The 17066-nt window shown below is 44.3% G+C and overlaps 2 protein-coding genes across 4 annotated transcripts; both read left to right on the top strand.

Moving 5' to 3' along the window:
• The first annotated feature begins 714 nt into the window (after window positions 1-714).
• Window positions 715-4467, top strand: LOC136545058 (uncharacterized). 2 transcript variants are annotated; one of them, XM_066537102.1, is made up of 5 exons: window positions 715-1998; window positions 2080-3640; window positions 3724-3837; window positions 3932-3973; window positions 4061-4467. In XM_066537102.1, exons 2-5 carry the CDS (start codon window positions 2565-2567, stop codon window positions 4335-4337), a joined length of 1509 nt encoding a protein of 502 aa, XP_066393199.1. In that variant the 5' UTR covers window positions 715-1998; window positions 2080-2564; the 3' UTR covers window positions 4338-4467. The 2 variants fall into 2 exon arrangements, with proteins under 2 accessions (XP_066393199.1, XP_066393201.1); XM_066537104.1 differs by lacking the exon at window positions 3932-3973.
• A 2259-nt stretch (window positions 4468-6726) lies between these two features.
• Window positions 6727-12882, top strand: LOC136545057 (BTB/POZ domain-containing protein At3g50780-like). 2 transcript variants are annotated; one of them, XM_066537101.1, is made up of 3 exons: window positions 6727-7480; window positions 8365-9115; window positions 11522-12882. In XM_066537101.1, the coding sequence occupies exons 2-3, from the start codon at window positions 8474-8476 to the stop codon at window positions 12488-12490; spliced, it is 1611 nt and encodes a 536-aa protein (XP_066393198.1). In that variant the 5' UTR covers window positions 6727-7480; window positions 8365-8473; the 3' UTR covers window positions 12491-12882. The 2 variants fall into 2 exon arrangements, with proteins under 2 accessions (XP_066393198.1, XP_066393197.1); XM_066537100.1 differs by having other exon boundaries at window positions 6728-7401.
• Window positions 12883-17066: the final 4184 nt, after the last annotated feature.

Raw genomic sequence — 17066 nt, 5'->3', positions numbered from 1 at the left:
AGAAAAAAAGAAAAACAAGCATCACACGAAACAAAAAAGGAAAAAAAAAACGAATATTTCCATTGCCGGGATTTGAACCGGGTCGCCTGGGTGAAAGCCAGGTATCCTAACCGGACTAGACGACAATGGATTTGATGCACAGAGAACCACATAATAATTTATTATTTGTATTAACACTGTTGTTGGGTCGTGCCTGCCAGCAGCTGAACCATGTGCTCCAGCTCGAGCATCTCTCAGTCTCAACACACCAGACACCAGCAGCATTCGTCACCTACTCGCCGGAGCAGGGATGGCCCTCTCGGTCAAATAATCAAACAAAAGGTGGCGTGGCATCGTCACCAAGTCCATCCATTATTCCATTTCAACGACCAACTTTTCATTCAAAAAGAGAAAGAAATGCGAGATGGGAGAATAAAATCCATCAACTTTATTTGTGCGTCCTTCGGCCCGGCCGAGACTGAAAAAGTGCTCCGTCCGTCCGTAGAGGAAGGTGTCGTGTTCGGCTGTTAAAAGAGCGAATTCCCTCAGTGCCATTACAAATTTTAGGACTTCCATGTGTGCCATTGAAATCGCGAAATTTTGTTACCAGCCACCGCAAAAAAAATTCATGCGTTCTGTGCCACTGTCGACGGCTTTCGTTAGAATGTTGATAGAAACAGTCCCTGCACGAACACTGTAGCAAGGCAAAATGTCGTTATTGCCCTCAAGGCCAGAAACCTTATCCTGGAGGCTCCTTATCCTCTCACGAACATAGCTACACGGTTCCTGGGGCGTACGCACACGTACACGCGTGTCTGGGCGACGAGCGCGCGCCACCAGGCCGGGAAGAGCGGGAGCAGGCAGGACAGGAAGGGGCCGTCGGGCAGGGGCTGGGGCGGCCGCGCCACCAGGCCGGAGAGGGGCGAGCGCCGTCGAGCAGGGGCTGGGCGGCCGCGCCACCAGGCCGGAGAGGGCGCGAGTACGCGGCCAGAGGCAGGCCCCGCAGCTCCGCCAGACCGGGTGCGCCGCCGAGCAGGGGAGGGTGAAATGGGGACCTCAGATCCACGTCCTTCTTGGCTTCTTGCAGGGTAAGTGATGCGTGTTCTTCTCCTATGTTGTCTTGATCTAGGTGATGGGGCAAGTATGCAGTAGATCTCTACTTTTGATGCCATCTGAACTCATAGGATGGACCCTAAATCGAGCTATCTGTTGGAGATAAAGCTCGTTGGCAACCCTAGATGTAGGAAGGAAGTCTCTTGCTTTATTATCAGTATGGTTGTAGACTCCGACACCTGCAATTTCAAGGATCTTGTTGATGAAATTGTGGAAAAGTATTCTCCTGGTTATGAAGAACTTGTGACTGTTGCCTACTATGATGCTGCTAGTAGAAACCATTTAGAAGTCAAAACACATCAAGAATTGCTTGCGATGTTTGCCAAACATGTTGATAGCAAGGTGGTGCACATGGCTATTGCATACACTCTACCCTCTGAAATCCCTGAGTGGCCTAATGCTGAACCTTCGTCCAGCATGTATGAAACAAGCCAGCCTACTAATGTTGATGCCTCTTCTGATGATGACACCACTCCTGATGATGACCCTTACCTGACAAATCTAGAACCGGAGAATGAATTTGTGGGTGTCGATGAGGAGGGCTTGTACTTAACCAATGCACCTAAAATTGGGGCTTCTCATGAGGGCATGACCTCTAAGTCTGATTCAGAATCTAACTCTGATGAAGACTACGAGGAGGAGGATGGATTGGTGGGAAAGGATCCTATACCGCCTTCTATTGTTGCTTATGACAAAGAAGACCCCCCAATGGACGTGGGTAGCACATATATGAACATGAGTGAATTTAAGTTGGCATTGTCTTACTATGCAATTAAGCATGAGTTTGAATTTAACATTGAGAAAAGTGATCCAGGAAGATATAGGGTGTATTGTTCAAGGAAAGTACAAGATGGATGTAGGTGGAGGTTGCATGCTTCTACAATGGATGACAAAGTTTCAATAAAGGTAGCTCTGTGATTTTGTAAGCTTGTTTTCACATTGTTTTGTTTATACTATTAACTCGTACTTATTTTGGTTTCATGCCAGGTAAAAAAAACCCTCATGGACATAGCTGTACCAGTGCAAGAAGAAGTAAGGTAGTGAAACATACAACCAAATTCTGGGTGTGTGATGTTGTGAAGGACTGGCTCACTGAAGATCCAACACAGGGGGCAAAGGAATTATGGGCTAAGATAAAGACAAAGTACAAGGTTGAGGTACCGTACAGGAGAGTATATGATGGTAACGATCTAGCACATGATCAACTTTTTGGTGACTGGGACAGTAGTTTTGATAACTTATTTAAATTTAAGTCAGAGATTGAAAGGTCATGCCCAGGTAGTGCTGTAGTAATTGATCATCACACAATCCAGGGCAAGATTAGGTTCAATAGACTTTTTTTTGCCTTGAAACCATGCATAGATGGTTTTCTTAGGGGCTGCAGGCCATATCTAGCAATAGATAGTACTTTTTTGACTGGAAAGTACAAGGGCCAGCTAGCATGTGCATGTGCTGTGGATGGACACAACTGGATGTATCCAGTTGCTATTGGAATATTTGGCTCTGAGACAAATGAAAATTGGATCTGGTTTCTGGAAAAACTTAGAGATGTCATAGGAGTACCTAGTGGGCTGGCTATTTGTACTGATGCTGGACAAGCTGTGATGGCTGGAGTGCAGCAAGTGTTCCCAAGAGCTGAGCATCGTGAATGCATGTTCCATTTGGTGTCCAACTTCAAGAAAAGGTACCGAGGCAAAGTGTTTGATGACCATCTTTGGGCAGCAGCTTATTCATGGTCTTCATATTTTTTTGATATGCATTGGAAAGCAATGGATGAAGCTAATACAGAGGCAATGAATTACATAAGGGAGCACCATAAAAAGATTTGGACAAGAAGTCAATTCTTAACCCATTGCAAGGTGGATTATGTCACAAATAATCTGGTTGAGAGTTTCAATAACTGGGTAAAGCCCTTCAAGGCCATGAATGTGGATGACTTCCTAGACAAGATCAGACAACTTCTCATGAAAAAGTGGCACACAAGGAGGACAGTGTCAACAAAAATTGGAGGAGTTGTTTTGCCACATATAATTAAAAAGTTGAAGGAACAAAGCTTCAATTTGGACATGGATGTAGATTCATGCTCAAATAAAGTTGCAGAAGTGTGTATGAAGGGAAGCAATGGCTTCAAGTGTGTGGTGAACCTTGAACAAAAAACTTGTTCATGTAGAAAATTTGACGTCTCTGGCATTCCTTGCATGCATGCTATTGCATTTATCACTTCATTAGGACATCCTTTGGAGATGTATGTTGACCCATACTATTCAGTTCAAAAATTTAGAGGTGCATATGAGAATCTTATCCCTGCCCTTACTGACAAGTCCCAATGGCCACAATCAGCCCATGGCTTCTTCATGTATCCTCCACTTTTGAAGCCCATAGATGGTAGAAGGAAGAACAAGAGGTTCAAAGGGTGTACAGAGAACAATGGCAGCACAACACACAGGAAGGGGCAGCATAGGTGTGAAGTGTGCCAACAATATGGACACCATTGGCGCACATGCAAAAATGGTAACCCAGATGATATTGCAGCCCTATTAGCTGAGAGGTAATGTATCCTATCTTGCACTAATGCAAACTAATAACTTATACTAATACTTTGTTGTACTAATAACTTGTAATGTTATGCAGGGGCCCTCGCAAGAAGAAGAAAAAAAATGATTTTGCACAAGAAACAACTGAGAATAGCATTGTTCCTGGTGCATCTACTTCCTCTGGACCAACACAAATGTATTTTCCACCTAGGTGAATTGAAATCAATTCTGAAATGTTTTATTTCTAAAACCTAGATTCAGTTTTTTTCTGTTCCTGAGTTGAAATCAATCTGTTTTTAATGCAGCCAAGGCTGCTCTACTACCTTGAGCTCTGGAAAAAGTAATAAGTAAGTTGAAATTCAATGCATCAAGTACCATTTGCAAATGTATAGTACCTTTTCTTCTCAGCTCCAAGTAATAATTTGCATGTATAGGTCAGCATGTGGGTCAAATCAACCAGAACAATTATCCATTGAGTATCCTTTGCCAAGTTCTTGTGAAACACCACCACCTGCCCCCTCCCAACCTAAAGGCAAGAGAAAGAGAGAAGGCAAGGCAGAAGGGAAAGCAAAGACAAAGAAGACAAAGGGAATGCAAGCAAATAAGAAGAAACCTTTGGTGGCAGCACATAGTCCTGCAATGTGCACTAGAAGCAAGACTCCTGAAAGCCCTGCAATGTCTACTAGGAGCAAAAGAAAAATCCTAGAATGAATACCTATACTGATCACTTATTTTGCTATGTCTGTGATGAGATTAGGTTCCTGGTATGACATAAAAAACTGACATTCATGTGGTCTGTCATGAGAAACTTGGTACTCATGCCATCTATGTGGCTGCTCATATTTTGCTAGGTATCTGTGGTGATATTAGGTTGATGTAATGTCATCAAACACTAATGTTCATGTGGTCTGTGTGATGAGAAACTTGGAACTCATAATGTTATGTGGCTTGTCTGATGAAATATTATTTGTTGATGACATATTAATTTGTAAACTCCTATTTTGCATGTCATTTTGCTTATATATTACAAGACATTACAGCTCTCATTTTGCTTGACTTATGTTGCTGTCATGTTGATGTAATATGAACCAGCGATGTCAACTAAGGAGAAGAGCAAAATTTCACTTCATTCCATTGGAGGGGCAAATCTATCTTTTTAGGGGAAACCTGACTTCAGGTTAACAGCAATCCGTCGAAAGTGGCATACAAGGAATATAATTATTTTACAATGGCTAGTAAGAAAATTTAGCAATTTCAGTGGCACACACAGAAGTGGCAAAATTTCCAGTGGCACTGAGGGAATTGGCTCCTGTTAAAAATAGGCTGACTCGACTGAAAAGTAGTTTAAACGAACTAGGCCCATTGGAGGAGCTCCCTCTTTCCACAAAAGTAGGGGTAGAAGTAGAAAAGAAAGCTCCGTCGCTGTCAATTGCACATTTCTCTGTTAATAAAAACGAAAATGATATGCTATCATTGAAACGTAATGTCAAAAACGATACCATATGGTCGAAAGTACATCGGCAACGATTAGAATCTAACAAAACGATATCATATACGATATAAACACGTCAACTTTGGTGTATTAGTATTTTTTTATATAACTATGGTCAAACTTTAAATCGTTTGACTGATTAAAAAGTAGGAATCGCATTCTCTCGTGGATAGAGGAAGTATTTTTTAAGACACATCAGTGATGAAGCGAAATAATCTAAGGGCATGTTTGATCCGCTAACACTAATAGTTGGCTAGTTAATTATCCGTCTACTAATACATAGTTGGCACCTATTGGTATCTATTAGCAGCCTTAAAACATGCTAATGAAACTAATAGGCAGTTTTCTAGCTAATAGTTAGTTGGTCTGTTAGCATGTTTGTTTGAATCCACTAGTATGTATATTAGTTTTAGTTGTTAACTATTAGTATTAAATATTAATAGATTCAACAAGCCTTAAATATCTCTCAAAGAGACAATATAGTGGTAAAACAATGTTAGTACCTCTAGTTGATCTACTAGTGATTCTATTTGAACTCAGTAGCACTGATTTTAACTGCCAGCTATTATTCAAATAGGCCCTAAATAGCACACGTTGCCCTGGTCGTGTGACGTGGCAAAAAACTAGACACCACCTCGAAACGGAGCGGTGGCACGGAAAGACGGCAAACGAGTCCAGTGCACGCTTTTTCACATCCTTCACTTGCTTCGAATCTGAAGAGATTTTAACAACAAAATTGTTTTGTCGCGTGATAAGACTTAAATTTCAAAAAATAGAAAACCCTTCAATACGATGTTGGATGAAGATAATTTTTATATGTAAACTGTAGACCTCGATGAGATCTACAACTTTGTAGTTTTGAGTTTTTTCATTTGAGGACGTTAAGATGCTCGAAAAAACAATATAAAATTTCGACACCATATTTTGTCGCGTGATGAGACTCAAATTTCAAAAAATAGAAAATCCTTCAATACGATGTCGGATGAAGATAATTTTTATATGTAAATTGTAGACTTCGATGAGATCTACAACTTTATAGTTTTTAGTTTTTTCATTTGAGGACGTTAAGATGCTCGAAAAAATAATATAAAATTTCGACGTCTCCCAAAAATACCAAAAGTTACTGTTCACCCGAAAAACGTTCAGAAGGTCGAAAGTTGAACGGTTTCTAAGAGTTGGAGGGCCAAAGATATCCGGTTTTGAAGTTCGAGGTTGAAATCTGGACTTTGGTGAAAGTTGGAGGGTATAAATTGAACTTTACCCTTTTTTTTTAAAAAGGTGTGATTTAGTTATATATCGAGGAAGCATTAGAAAGGTACAAAAATCTAATGCGAGAATCGTCACGAAATACTACTACTTGTCTTTTGAAATAAAAAAGCATTACGGATTAAAATTTGTAGGTTCCGGCAGGCAGCAGTCAAAGCAAGCGCAGCGCCCCCAGATTCGAGAAACCAAAACCCTGCCAGGCTGCCACGCTGCACGCACACCACGGAAAACATGGACTCTGACGTGTGGGCCCGGCGCTTCGGCACGGTAAACTAGGGCCCTCGGGTGGAGAAAGCTGCAGTAAAAATCTTTGGTTCTCCATGCGAGGACTGACTGACACTCGAGTCGAGTTGAATCGGAGTCGCAGCGGCGTGGCCGGACGAGAGCTTGTCGCAGGCGAATCCGTGAGGTGAGAGTGACTTGGCTCTGAGCCCAATCAAGGGAGCAAAGACGCCGGAAGCGACACGCCCCGGTACTCTGCTGCTTGCTTCTACAGTCCTCTGGCCCCTGCTGCTGCTGCAGTGCTGCTACGATGGCGATGCAACACGGCCACCAGTAGCCGCTGCCTGCCCTGCCCCTGCCCCTGCCGGCTGCCGCAGCACGCAACGGGAAACGGGGGTGTGTGTGGAAGCTAGCTAGTCACTCGCTCACTCTTTGTGGGTCTGTATGCGAGTGCGAAAGGGGGAGGAGGGTAGAAGGAAAAAAAAAGAAGCTCAAAAGAAGATGAGATCTTGAGGAGGACGAGGAGCAGGGCAGGAGGCGGCATGATGGCGGCCGCGGTGTGCTAGCGGGCTAAAGGGGGAGCACCACTGATTGCTGATGGGGAAAAGGAGGTGCAGCTGGTGGTGGAGATGGGATGGATGCGTTCATGCCCGCCGCGCCTAGCTTCACTGCTTACCTGCCCTCGCCTCTGCTAGTCTGCTGCGCTCTCTGCTTTCTCTTCACCGCTCCTCCTCCTCGCTTGCCCCCGCCAGCTCTCCAAGGAGGGAGAGACGAAGGAGTGGTGCGGCTTTGATTGTGAGTGAAGCCTCCTCCCCTCGCCCTCTCCTTTTCCTTGATTGATTGACGAGCCGAGCCGGAATGTGATGCGAGAGAGGTAATTCTTGGCCATCTTCGTCCGAAAAAAGAATGCTTCTTGTCCGCCTGTTCTCTTTGCCTTTACCTATGTGCTAGTGATGTTCGAATTTGCTAATTGTCTGCTGATATTGGTGAGCGGAGCCGGAATTTTTTACTTTAGTGTCTTAATTTGGAAGAGAGGGGGTGGGGAATGTACCCAATTTGGTGGCATGATATTGGGCATTTGTGTCCGTTGAGTGAGGTTCAGTTGGTTCATGCTCCCGTGGGTGTACTGATTGTTTTATACTCCTACTGTTTTCAGTGCCCCCTGCTTCGAATTTGCTAGCTTGCTAGGGTTTAAATAGAGATCCAGACTAGTCTTGTTTGTTCAAAGGTTGCAGGCTCCAATTGTTGAGCAGTAGGAAATCTAGAGGACCTGAATGCTGCAACTGCAATGCTGCTTTCTTGTTTCTTAATGGGCATTCTTGTTTTTATGTGGTATAATTTTGTGATGTTCTAGTAGTTCTTGATTTTGATTTGGTGCCTTTATTTGAAAGAGAGGGGGTGGGGAATGTGGGATTGTAATTTAGAGTAGCTTTTGGTTTGGTTTTGTGCAAATTTGATGGAATATTGGACATTTTTGTCCATTCAATAGTGAGGTTTCAGTATGTTGTTGGTTCCTGCTCTTGTGGTTCTACTAATTGTTTTATACTGTTTTCAGTGCTTCTGATTCGAATTTGCTAACTTGCTATGGATAGGATAGAGATCCGAACTATTTTTGTTTGGTCAAAGGTTGCAGGCTCCAATTATTGAACGCTAGGAAATCTAGACAACCTGAACGCTGCAATGCTTTCTTGTTCCTTAATTCGCATTCTTGGCTATATACAGTACATCCTAAATTCCTAATTCATTCTTTTGCTTCAGGTGTGCACATTAGCACCACTCACAAATCACAACTAAACCTCTGAAGACCAAATAACCGTTTCAGTTAGCCATCTCTGAAGGAAGATACAGGCTTGTTCATAAGATAGTCATGGCAGAGTTCAAGATTGGTAGGCTGGATGGCCAGCCACCAAGGATCAGAAATGTGCCCATTGCCGTCACCCCGGAAGGATTCTGGTGCTGTCCATCACAGGCCGCGCTTCAGAAGACAGCAAAGAGCCCAAACCAGCAGGGCAGACCTAGAGGGGGAGCATCCCCTGCACCATCAAAGGCGTCCTCGGTTCAGAGGGCATCAACCATTTCTTCAGAGAAGAGAGCACAGTCCACTCCTACTAGGTCTAGAACCAATTCAGATGAGCAAGTATGCCCTCCAGCAGATGCTGTTGCTGCCCCTGATCCACCGAAGGTAGTACCTGCACCGGCACCCGAGAAACGACCAAAGCAACATAAGATGTTGGTCGGATTTGGGCAGCTTGGCACGAGTGATCTGAAGGTTGTGCTGCATGGCAAGGAAGGGGTAGCTGTGAAGATGATTGTTCACAAGAACATCCTTGCTGAAAATAGTACCTTTTTTGCCGATAGAATCTCGAGGCAGTCTCCGGTGGCATGCATTGAGGTGCCAGATTGTGAGGATGTGGAGATTTATGTCGAGACTGTTGGGTTGATGTACTGCAAGGATGTCAAGCAGAGGCTTATCAAGCAAACTGTTCCACGAGTTCTGCGAATCTTGAAGGTTTCTCCTGCCACAGTTTCCTAATTTGCCAATTTTGTGTTTGATTTTTTTTTGCCAATGTCTTCATTACTTCATATGCTATATAAATATCGGTGTTTCGAGTTACCACCGACGAGTAAATTTCTAATATTACGCGTCTGGCTCGGATGGTGTGCTTAGAGGACATGGGGTTTATACTGGTTCGGGCAGAAAGTCCCTACGTTCAGTTCGTCGCTGCTGCTCGTGTTACTAGCACTAAAAGTTTGTAGTAGAGGGTACAAACGGACGAGAGAGGGAAATGATCCCAAGTCTCTGGTGAAAGGAGTGAATGGGTGTTGAGAGCTCGATTGCTGCTCAGCCGAGTGCTCGTGTCGTGCTTCTTGTGTCGATCTCGATTGATCGATTTTAATCGGATCGGGCCCCGTTCATGAGACGCCATGCTTTCCCTTTTATAGGCCAAGGGAAAGCACGGGTTACAACGGAAGAAAAGAAGAAGAACGAGAGAGAGGAAAGCTTCCAGGATCGCCAGGTCCTTCTTCTCCTTCATGCGGGTCATGCCGACCCTGTAGATGTCAACAGGGACAGCTCCACGTCGTGGCCCTGTCCATCACTGGCGCCACGCGCAGGCGTTGTCTGCCGGTCATGGCGTTCCATCCCTTCCCGGCGGACGTCGTGGTGAACTGACACGCCTGTCATCGTTCGTACAAGGGTTAGGCAGAATAGCACCGGCACGTCCGACGCTGTTCTTGATGTGAACCCTCTGGTATGGCCCGTCATGGCCACGAGTTACATCGAGGGGTGACAGTCTCTTCCCTGATGTCAGAGTCTTGACCCAGGCCCATACGCCTGGACCTGGAGTCGTTGGCGGCGGTATGGGTCTCTGTTGAGCGAGACGGAGTGCGAACCCAAGGGGTCGGGCGAGGCGGAGCCTGCCCCCAGAGGGTCGGGCGAGGCGGAGATCGTGGCCTCGGGGTCGGGCGAGGCGGAGATCGTGGCCTCGGGGTCGGGCGAGGCGGAGATCGCGGCCTCGAGGTCGGACGAGGCGGAGATCGTGACCTTGGGGTCGGGCGAGGCGGAGATTGCGGCCTTGAGGTCGGACGAGGCGGAGCCCGCCCTAGAGGTCGGGCGAGGCGGAGCCCGCGGCCTCGGGGTCGGGCGAGGTGTAGCCCTTCCTCAGAGGTCGGGCGAGGCGGAGCCTGCGCGCCTGGGGTCGGTTGGAGCTATAGTCGCGCTCTTGACTGCTCGGATGAATCAATGTTGATGACCATTAGCTCCTCCTCTTCGGGTACCCTAGTATTGGTCCCCGACAATAAATTTGTCCTTATGCATAATCTATATTATTCACAATGTTGAACAGTTGAGCATGCATGAACTGTGGTGGTTCAAAACAATTACTAAGATTAAACTGATGTATCACCAACTCCTCCTCTAAGATCTAACTAGGGATGTTTAAACTGCAGCTTAATTTGTACGGCAGATTCTATTTCTTTTTTTTTTAAAAACACCACCACCAGAGCCCTGACACTGGAAAAAAAAATATTGCCATTTTATAAGAAAAAAACTATCATTGCTTTCTTTTGCTTAAAAAATGTTTACCTCCAGTCAATGCTTTGGTAAATTAGACACTACTCCGATGGTTTGGTTTGCCACTTGGTCATATGGTCATACAACATCTTATTTTTAACCCTAGGTACATTGAACATTTTATTGATATTATATAGCCATCTAGGTGCATAAGCTAAAAGGTGTCTATTCCCCGAGATGTTCTTGCTTAAAAATTTCAAACTTTAAGGACTTTTAGTGATTCCAAACCACAAATTTTAATTCCTTGTATGCTAACTGAAACTTTACTGATTCACACATTGTTTAGTGGAACTTTAGCCTTGAAAAATTGTGATTCTGATTAGATCCAGATGAATATGTTTCTATATCTTTTTTAATGCTGATTATATTTATTCATATTATTATGATACATCATCGCAATAGAGCGTGACAAACAATTCGTAATCTACAACTTATCATAAATCATCTTGAAATTCTGTCAATGGATAGTTGGTCAGTCACAATTTAGGTAGGCTGATCAGTCTCGATTTAGGTAGTGTTCCATGCATTTTCTATATTGAATTAATAGGTGTGAAACAAGTTCTCTGAATCTGATCTAGAGCATGATTGTCTACAACAACAACAACAACAACAACAACAAAGCCTTTAAGTCCCAAACAAGTTGGGGTAGGCTAAAGTTGAAACCCAGCAGAAGCAATTAAGGTTCAGGCTAGAGCATGATTGTCTGAAAATGGCTATTTAAGATTTTTTTCGAATGAGTTAGGAATGATCAACTGGATTTTGTAAGGTAAATTTTACTTCTTAACATGCATATCCTTTTCTATTTTAGTGTGTATGCATTTTTACATTTTGTTCTGTCTGTAGGTCGCAGAATCACTAGGCTTCCGTGCATGCATCATGTCATGCTTAGATTACCTGGAAGCGGTTCCTTGGGTCGGCGACGAGGAAGAAAACGTTGTGTCGTCCATCCGACAGCTGCACGATGAGGATCACAGAGCTAACCCCTTGCTAAGGAGAGTGACATCTGACGTCCTAACAAATCCGCCGAATGACACTCTTGCGCATATCATTGACCTGGTGCTGAAGAGCAGCGAGGACAGAGGCCGCCGCGAGATGAAATCTCTGGTCCTGAAGCTTTTCAAGGAGAACAGCAACGTCTGCGCCAATGGTTCTTCAGCAGACTCCTCCTGTATCATGACCTTGTACAGCTATTTCCAGAACTGCCTGGATTCCCTGCTGGCATTGTCTCGCCAAGCTTCCGATCCAGAAGAGCTCGTGGGTGAAGAATCTTCAGGCAGCAAGGAACAGACGTTCAGAAAGATCGCTCTGGAAGGTGATAACCTCCTCTGGCTAGCCGAGATCCTATCAGACAGGAACGCAGCCGATGAACTGACGGTCATCTGGGCCAGCCAGGCGGAGCTGGCCGAGCTGCACCCCAAGATACCAGTGATGCACCGCCACCTCGTGAGCTGCGTGACGGCGAGGCTGCTGGTGGCGATCGGGAAAGGCGAGGCGCTGCCGTCCAAGGAGACGCGACGGAGGCTGCTCGACGTGTGGCTGCAGCCGTTGATGGACGACTACAGGTGGCTGCAGCATGGGTGCCGGTGGTTCGACCGCGCCGTGGTGGAGGACGGCATCGGGCAGGCCATCCTGACGCTGCCGCTGGAGGACCAGCAGGCCGTGCTGCTCGCGTGGCTCGGTCGGTTCCTCAAGGCCAGAGATGGGTGCCCCAACCTGCAGAGGGCGTTCGAGGTCTGGTGGAGGCGGACCTTCGTCAGGCCGTACGCTGAGCTGCAGCCCGGGAGCTCGTCGTCGCGGTCGGGGCGCCACTGATGATCGTCCAGCGATTGCTTAGAATAACAGTCCATGCATGATGGTGGTTGCGGCTTGCAGCTCACAATGCTGCAACAATTTCTTGCAAGTTTCAGTAGTAGGAGACTTCAGTTTCAGTTAGGAGATGCTGGGGAAGAGAGAGTAGCAGAGTGTAGGTTCACTAGTGGCAATTTGTAACTGAGGTTAGTTTTGTTGGTTGTGCTTCTGTTGTTGTAATGCTTTGGGATCGATGTGAAAAAACCTGTCTTGATTTCTTGGTACAGGAATCAACCTCCTGTGATTTCTACTGCTGGGCTAGTGAGTTTGTGTGAGTGATGTGAACTCAGCTCAGCTGTAAAAACTCCCAACAGATGTAACTTGTGCGCCATCACTAGTTACGGTTTTTTCCGAGGTACTCCTACGTAGTATATATGTATATATGTATATATATGAATGTCTTTTCTTCAGAATTGGCCCTGTTCGCTTCGCTGAAAAGCTAGGTTGAAAAGCACCGTTGCTGATTCGTTGTGAGAGGAAAACATTAATGTTGATGAACAGGCTTGAATTGAAATGTGTGAGTTTTAGCGACACAGATCGGCAGAGGTAGGAATAGGCTTGGGGAAGCAGTAAGAAGCAGGATGAACGAGCGCGCAAGGTGGGAGAGAACAGAGGTCTGATTAGTTCGGGTTCTGTTTTGGTAAATTCTTGTTACCCTCTTTCTCCCCTTACTCTCTTTAATACATCGGCGTTGCCGATGCGCGATTCGCACAGGCGTAGCTTGTCTAAGCCTACGAATCACGCCCACTGATCAGAGCACTCGGACGCCTGACGCGGACTCTCCATTTCATCCCTGGCGCACCAGACTCCTTCCGTGCCGGACCAGCTACAGTCATTCCCGATTCAGGTTCACCTTCAGGCGTTGGGTCTTCAGTAGCGTTAACAATGAGTGGCTCATGGCCATAGACGATCTGCCCACCGTTGCAAGCACCAGCAGCCAGCAGGTGCATGCAGCTATGGTGGCAAAGTTTGCACACTGTTGTCCTATAATACTGATTACAGTTGCGTGCTATGCAAATCCCCACCTGAAGAATCAGTGCTACATTTGTTTCTAGCTTTCCCTTTTGCATTACTCAGTCGGATGATCCCTTCGCCACTCTTCAAGATTTCAGGGCCCAGCTTCATTTGCCTTTCTTCATGGAAATCTTAATCACAATGTGTTGGTCCATTTGGTCTGTTCGCAATGATCTAATCTTCAGAGATATTCAGCCCTCTGTGCAGAGATGCAGGGCAATCTTCAAGAAGGAGTTCGCTCAAGTTATTCTTAGAGCGAAGGCAGCTTATCAAGCTCTCATTAGTCAATGGCCTGTGAATCACGTCGGTGTGTCACCATGCTTGGCGCGCCGGCCTCAGCAGATCAGAAGGGCGCAAATACTCTGCATCCGTACGTATGCATACTATGCATGCACTGTACATACTGCTGCTGCTGCTATTACCAATACCGTGTCGTTCAGCCAGGCAGCCACTTTGAAATGCGCTGGCCGTTCTGATGAATCTCCTGTGGTGCAATGCAACTGTGCAGTGCAAGCGATGCAGAGGCTCCCTCGCTCCCTTCCCTCGCGCCCAGAATTCGATGGCATTCAAAAAGTCTGTCGCCGACTCTGTCTGCACTGCACACGCGCATTCACTCCGTTGCGTCCAGGAGCTACTACAGCCTACTAGTACAGGTTTGGTGAAGACGCCATGAATGAATCGGCCGGCACTGGCAGGCATGCAGATGCAGGGGGGACTCCACTCCATTGGTATCTTCTGCACGACTCCATTGGGGCAGTGCAGTCTGCAATGCAGGCCGCCTGCCTCAAGGAAGCAACCCGTGCATGGCTCTTGGCTGCACCTGTTGTGTCTCGGTGTCTAGGCTAGCAGAGTGTGTTCGAAATTTGAGATGAGTTGGGACACATGTGGATCAAGAGCAACAGACTAGTAGTTAACAGTTGACGGTATTTGCGTGCATGCATGACACTGCAGTCTGCAACAGCGGTAGGAATTTACTGAGATGTTTCAGCTGGGCAGGCAATATGTACAGCTAGTACCCGTGTCTTCAGTAGTGCCCAAGTTCTGCTGTGCGTGTGTATACTGTGGAACCGAAAGGTTTACACCGCTTATGTTGAAATTTGGTTTATGCCGATGCTTATGCTGAAAAGTTGTGAGACGAAAACATTGTTACATGGCTGAAAAGTAGCTCTGATGCTTATGCTAAAATACTGTGAGAGAAAAACACCATTGGCTGCACTACTTCAGCAGTACTTTTCAGCGAACCAACAATGTTTTTCTCTCGCAGCATTTCAGCATCAGCGTCAGCATAAACCAAATTTCGGCCAAACGAACACGGCCGCATGCATGCACAACCAAATATATTTTCCTTTATGCTTTACCGTGTTCTTAGGTGATCAACATGCATCTTTTTACTCCATGATGAGTAGTCAAACCGAGAGGCCGGTATACTAGTGTCTTGTAGGGTTGTACTACCAGCGAGCAAAGTACTGTGATGTCCCGGATCATGAATTGAAGGGGGCCTTTGCTTTAGTAGTACTTGCCCAGTTCCATTCCAAGCAGAGCTTTTGCTGAAAGACATGGCGGGCAAAGCAACGGTGATGAGTCGCGTGACACGCCACTCTTTTGACCCTACGCGCAGGTACCTACCTCACCCACCGAATCGTGCTGTAAACTCTAACAACCAAAACCGGCGACAAGCCAACTTTTGCGTCCTACAAATTTAACAGGTTTGATCAAATATAATCCCACCCACGATTTTCCGTAGTAGATATATAGTGCTCCTAGAGTCCTAGTACTCCTCTGAAAAAGATTGTGTTTGGTCAAACTTTCTTAAGTTTAACTATGTTTATAGAAAATATTAATAATATTTGTATCTTTAAATAAATTTATATTATAAAATATATTCAATGATCTATATTGGTACTAATTATGTACCATAAACATTAATATTTTCTTATATATATGGTTAAAGTTTAAAATGTTTGACGTATCAGAAAGCAAAAATGACATTTTTTATGGGACAGAGGCCGGAGGGAGTACGTCATTGGGTTGTATAACACTAAATTCATTTTTTCTATTGACAAATACGGGACAATTCTTGGGTTTTAGCTGTTTGATTGTTTTCTTTTCTTTTAAAAGAAGCTAGAATACACAAAAGGGGTTATGTTTTTTGTTAAAAATAAATGCCTAAATTTGAATGGGCTATCTACTGTCAACTTCTGCTCCCTATGTCCTGAAATATATGGGATCCGAGTTTGTCCTAAATCAAACTATACCTCAACCAAATTTACAGAGAAGAGTATCAATTCCTATTACATCAAAAATGTAAATTATAAAAATATATTTCATATCGTATCCAATATAATTTGATATCGTAACTATTATTCTTCTTTTCTATAATTTTGATCAAAGTTAACACAATTTGACTTAGAACAAAATAGATCTTTTATATTTCAGGGCAGAAGGGGTAATATAACTAGCAATGCTGGAATTTTTAACATGCATACAACTTCTTTTTCAAAAAGAAAATCAGGTGTCTTTTAGGTGCTCAACACCTATATTAAGAAATGTAATATATAAGTATTTTAGTTTCACCAATTCTACCTATGATTTGCACCTAAATCACTGTAATTCTAATATATATGTTAAATGTTTTTTTCTATGGGGAAATAATATAACTTAACTGTAACTGTAAATACATCAAACTGACTTAACTAGGAATTCAGGTACCAGGGACGTTAGAGTCTTAGACACACCCAAATTTTGTTTTCATTCTGTTCCATGCATGCTACTTATATATAGGAAGGAAAATGCAAGAAAATGGAGAAATATTCTTGTGTTATCAAGAGGAGGCACTAAGGTGTCATGTACCAAGAGGACTCTGAGGATCCGTTTGATAGGGATCCAGATTCTTGTAGAAATATTTCAGATCCAGATTCTCTCAAAAAAACGTTGTAGATGATGAATCAGAATTACTTTATAGAACCGTTTGGCTGGTAGGCTAGATACTAATTCCAAAAATAAATATAAAAAATCATATAAATAAAAATATGTTTCAAAAAATCTAGAACCTTTTGTGGGCGAAGAATATCTTAAATATAACCTATTTTAACTTGTCGCACTTAAAAAGGATAATTAAAAAAGGGGTCGCCATTGTATGGGAGAGACTAGAAAAAGAATCCAACGAAACCGGCCAAACCGGAGCCATTTCGCTTGCCCAGGTAAAAAAAACACAGAACCAGATGAAACGTTTCATGGCAGAACCGTTTTACAGTTAAGGTGTTTGGTGCTGTTTCTACCTATTCCAATAAGAGTTGGAACCGTTTCTTGCTTCAAAACGACCCCTAAATCTGAAATGTTCGCTATGGTTTTGAAATGGTAACATATACGCAATGCAACTTTGGTCACAACGAAATTCTCACACATAATTATCGGAAGTAGTGGCGTCTGCCATGTTGTATAATGCCTAGTCAACTACTACAAATTAAAAGTTTGCTAGGACCCTAATCGATTGGTTTACTGCATGAGATGGTTTGTTTTAGAAAAT

Source organism: Miscanthus floridulus, chromosome 3 (assembly GCF_019320115.1).
Source record: "Miscanthus floridulus cultivar M001 chromosome 3, ASM1932011v1, whole genome shotgun sequence".
Taxonomy (NCBI): domain Eukaryota; kingdom Viridiplantae; phylum Streptophyta; class Magnoliopsida; order Poales; family Poaceae; genus Miscanthus; species Miscanthus floridulus.
The sequence above is the reverse complement of the archived record's forward strand: the minus strand, read 5'-3'. Positions and strand labels throughout refer to the sequence as shown.

Excerpts from the sequence above, each read along its gene's own strand:
- LOC136545058 (XM_066537102.1), top strand. The coding sequence starts at position 2,565 with ATGTATCCAGTTGCTATTGGAATATTTGGCTCTGAGACAAATGAAAAT. Across the intron at positions 3,838-3,931 it reads CAAATGTATTTTCCACCTAG|CCAAGGCTGCTCTACTACCT; the intron begins GTGAATTGAAAT and ends TTTTTAATGCAG. Across the intron at positions 3,974-4,060 it reads AGCTCTGGAAAAAGTAATAA|GTCAGCATGTGGGTCAAATC; the intron begins GTAAGTTGAAAT and ends TTGCATGTATAG.
- LOC136545057 (XM_066537101.1), top strand. The coding sequence starts at position 8,474 with ATGGCAGAGTTCAAGATTGGTAGGCTGGATGGCCAGCCACCAAGGATC. Across the intron at positions 9,116-11,521 it reads GAGTTCTGCGAATCTTGAAG|GTCGCAGAATCACTAGGCTT; the intron begins GTTTCTCCTGCC and ends TTCTGTCTGTAG.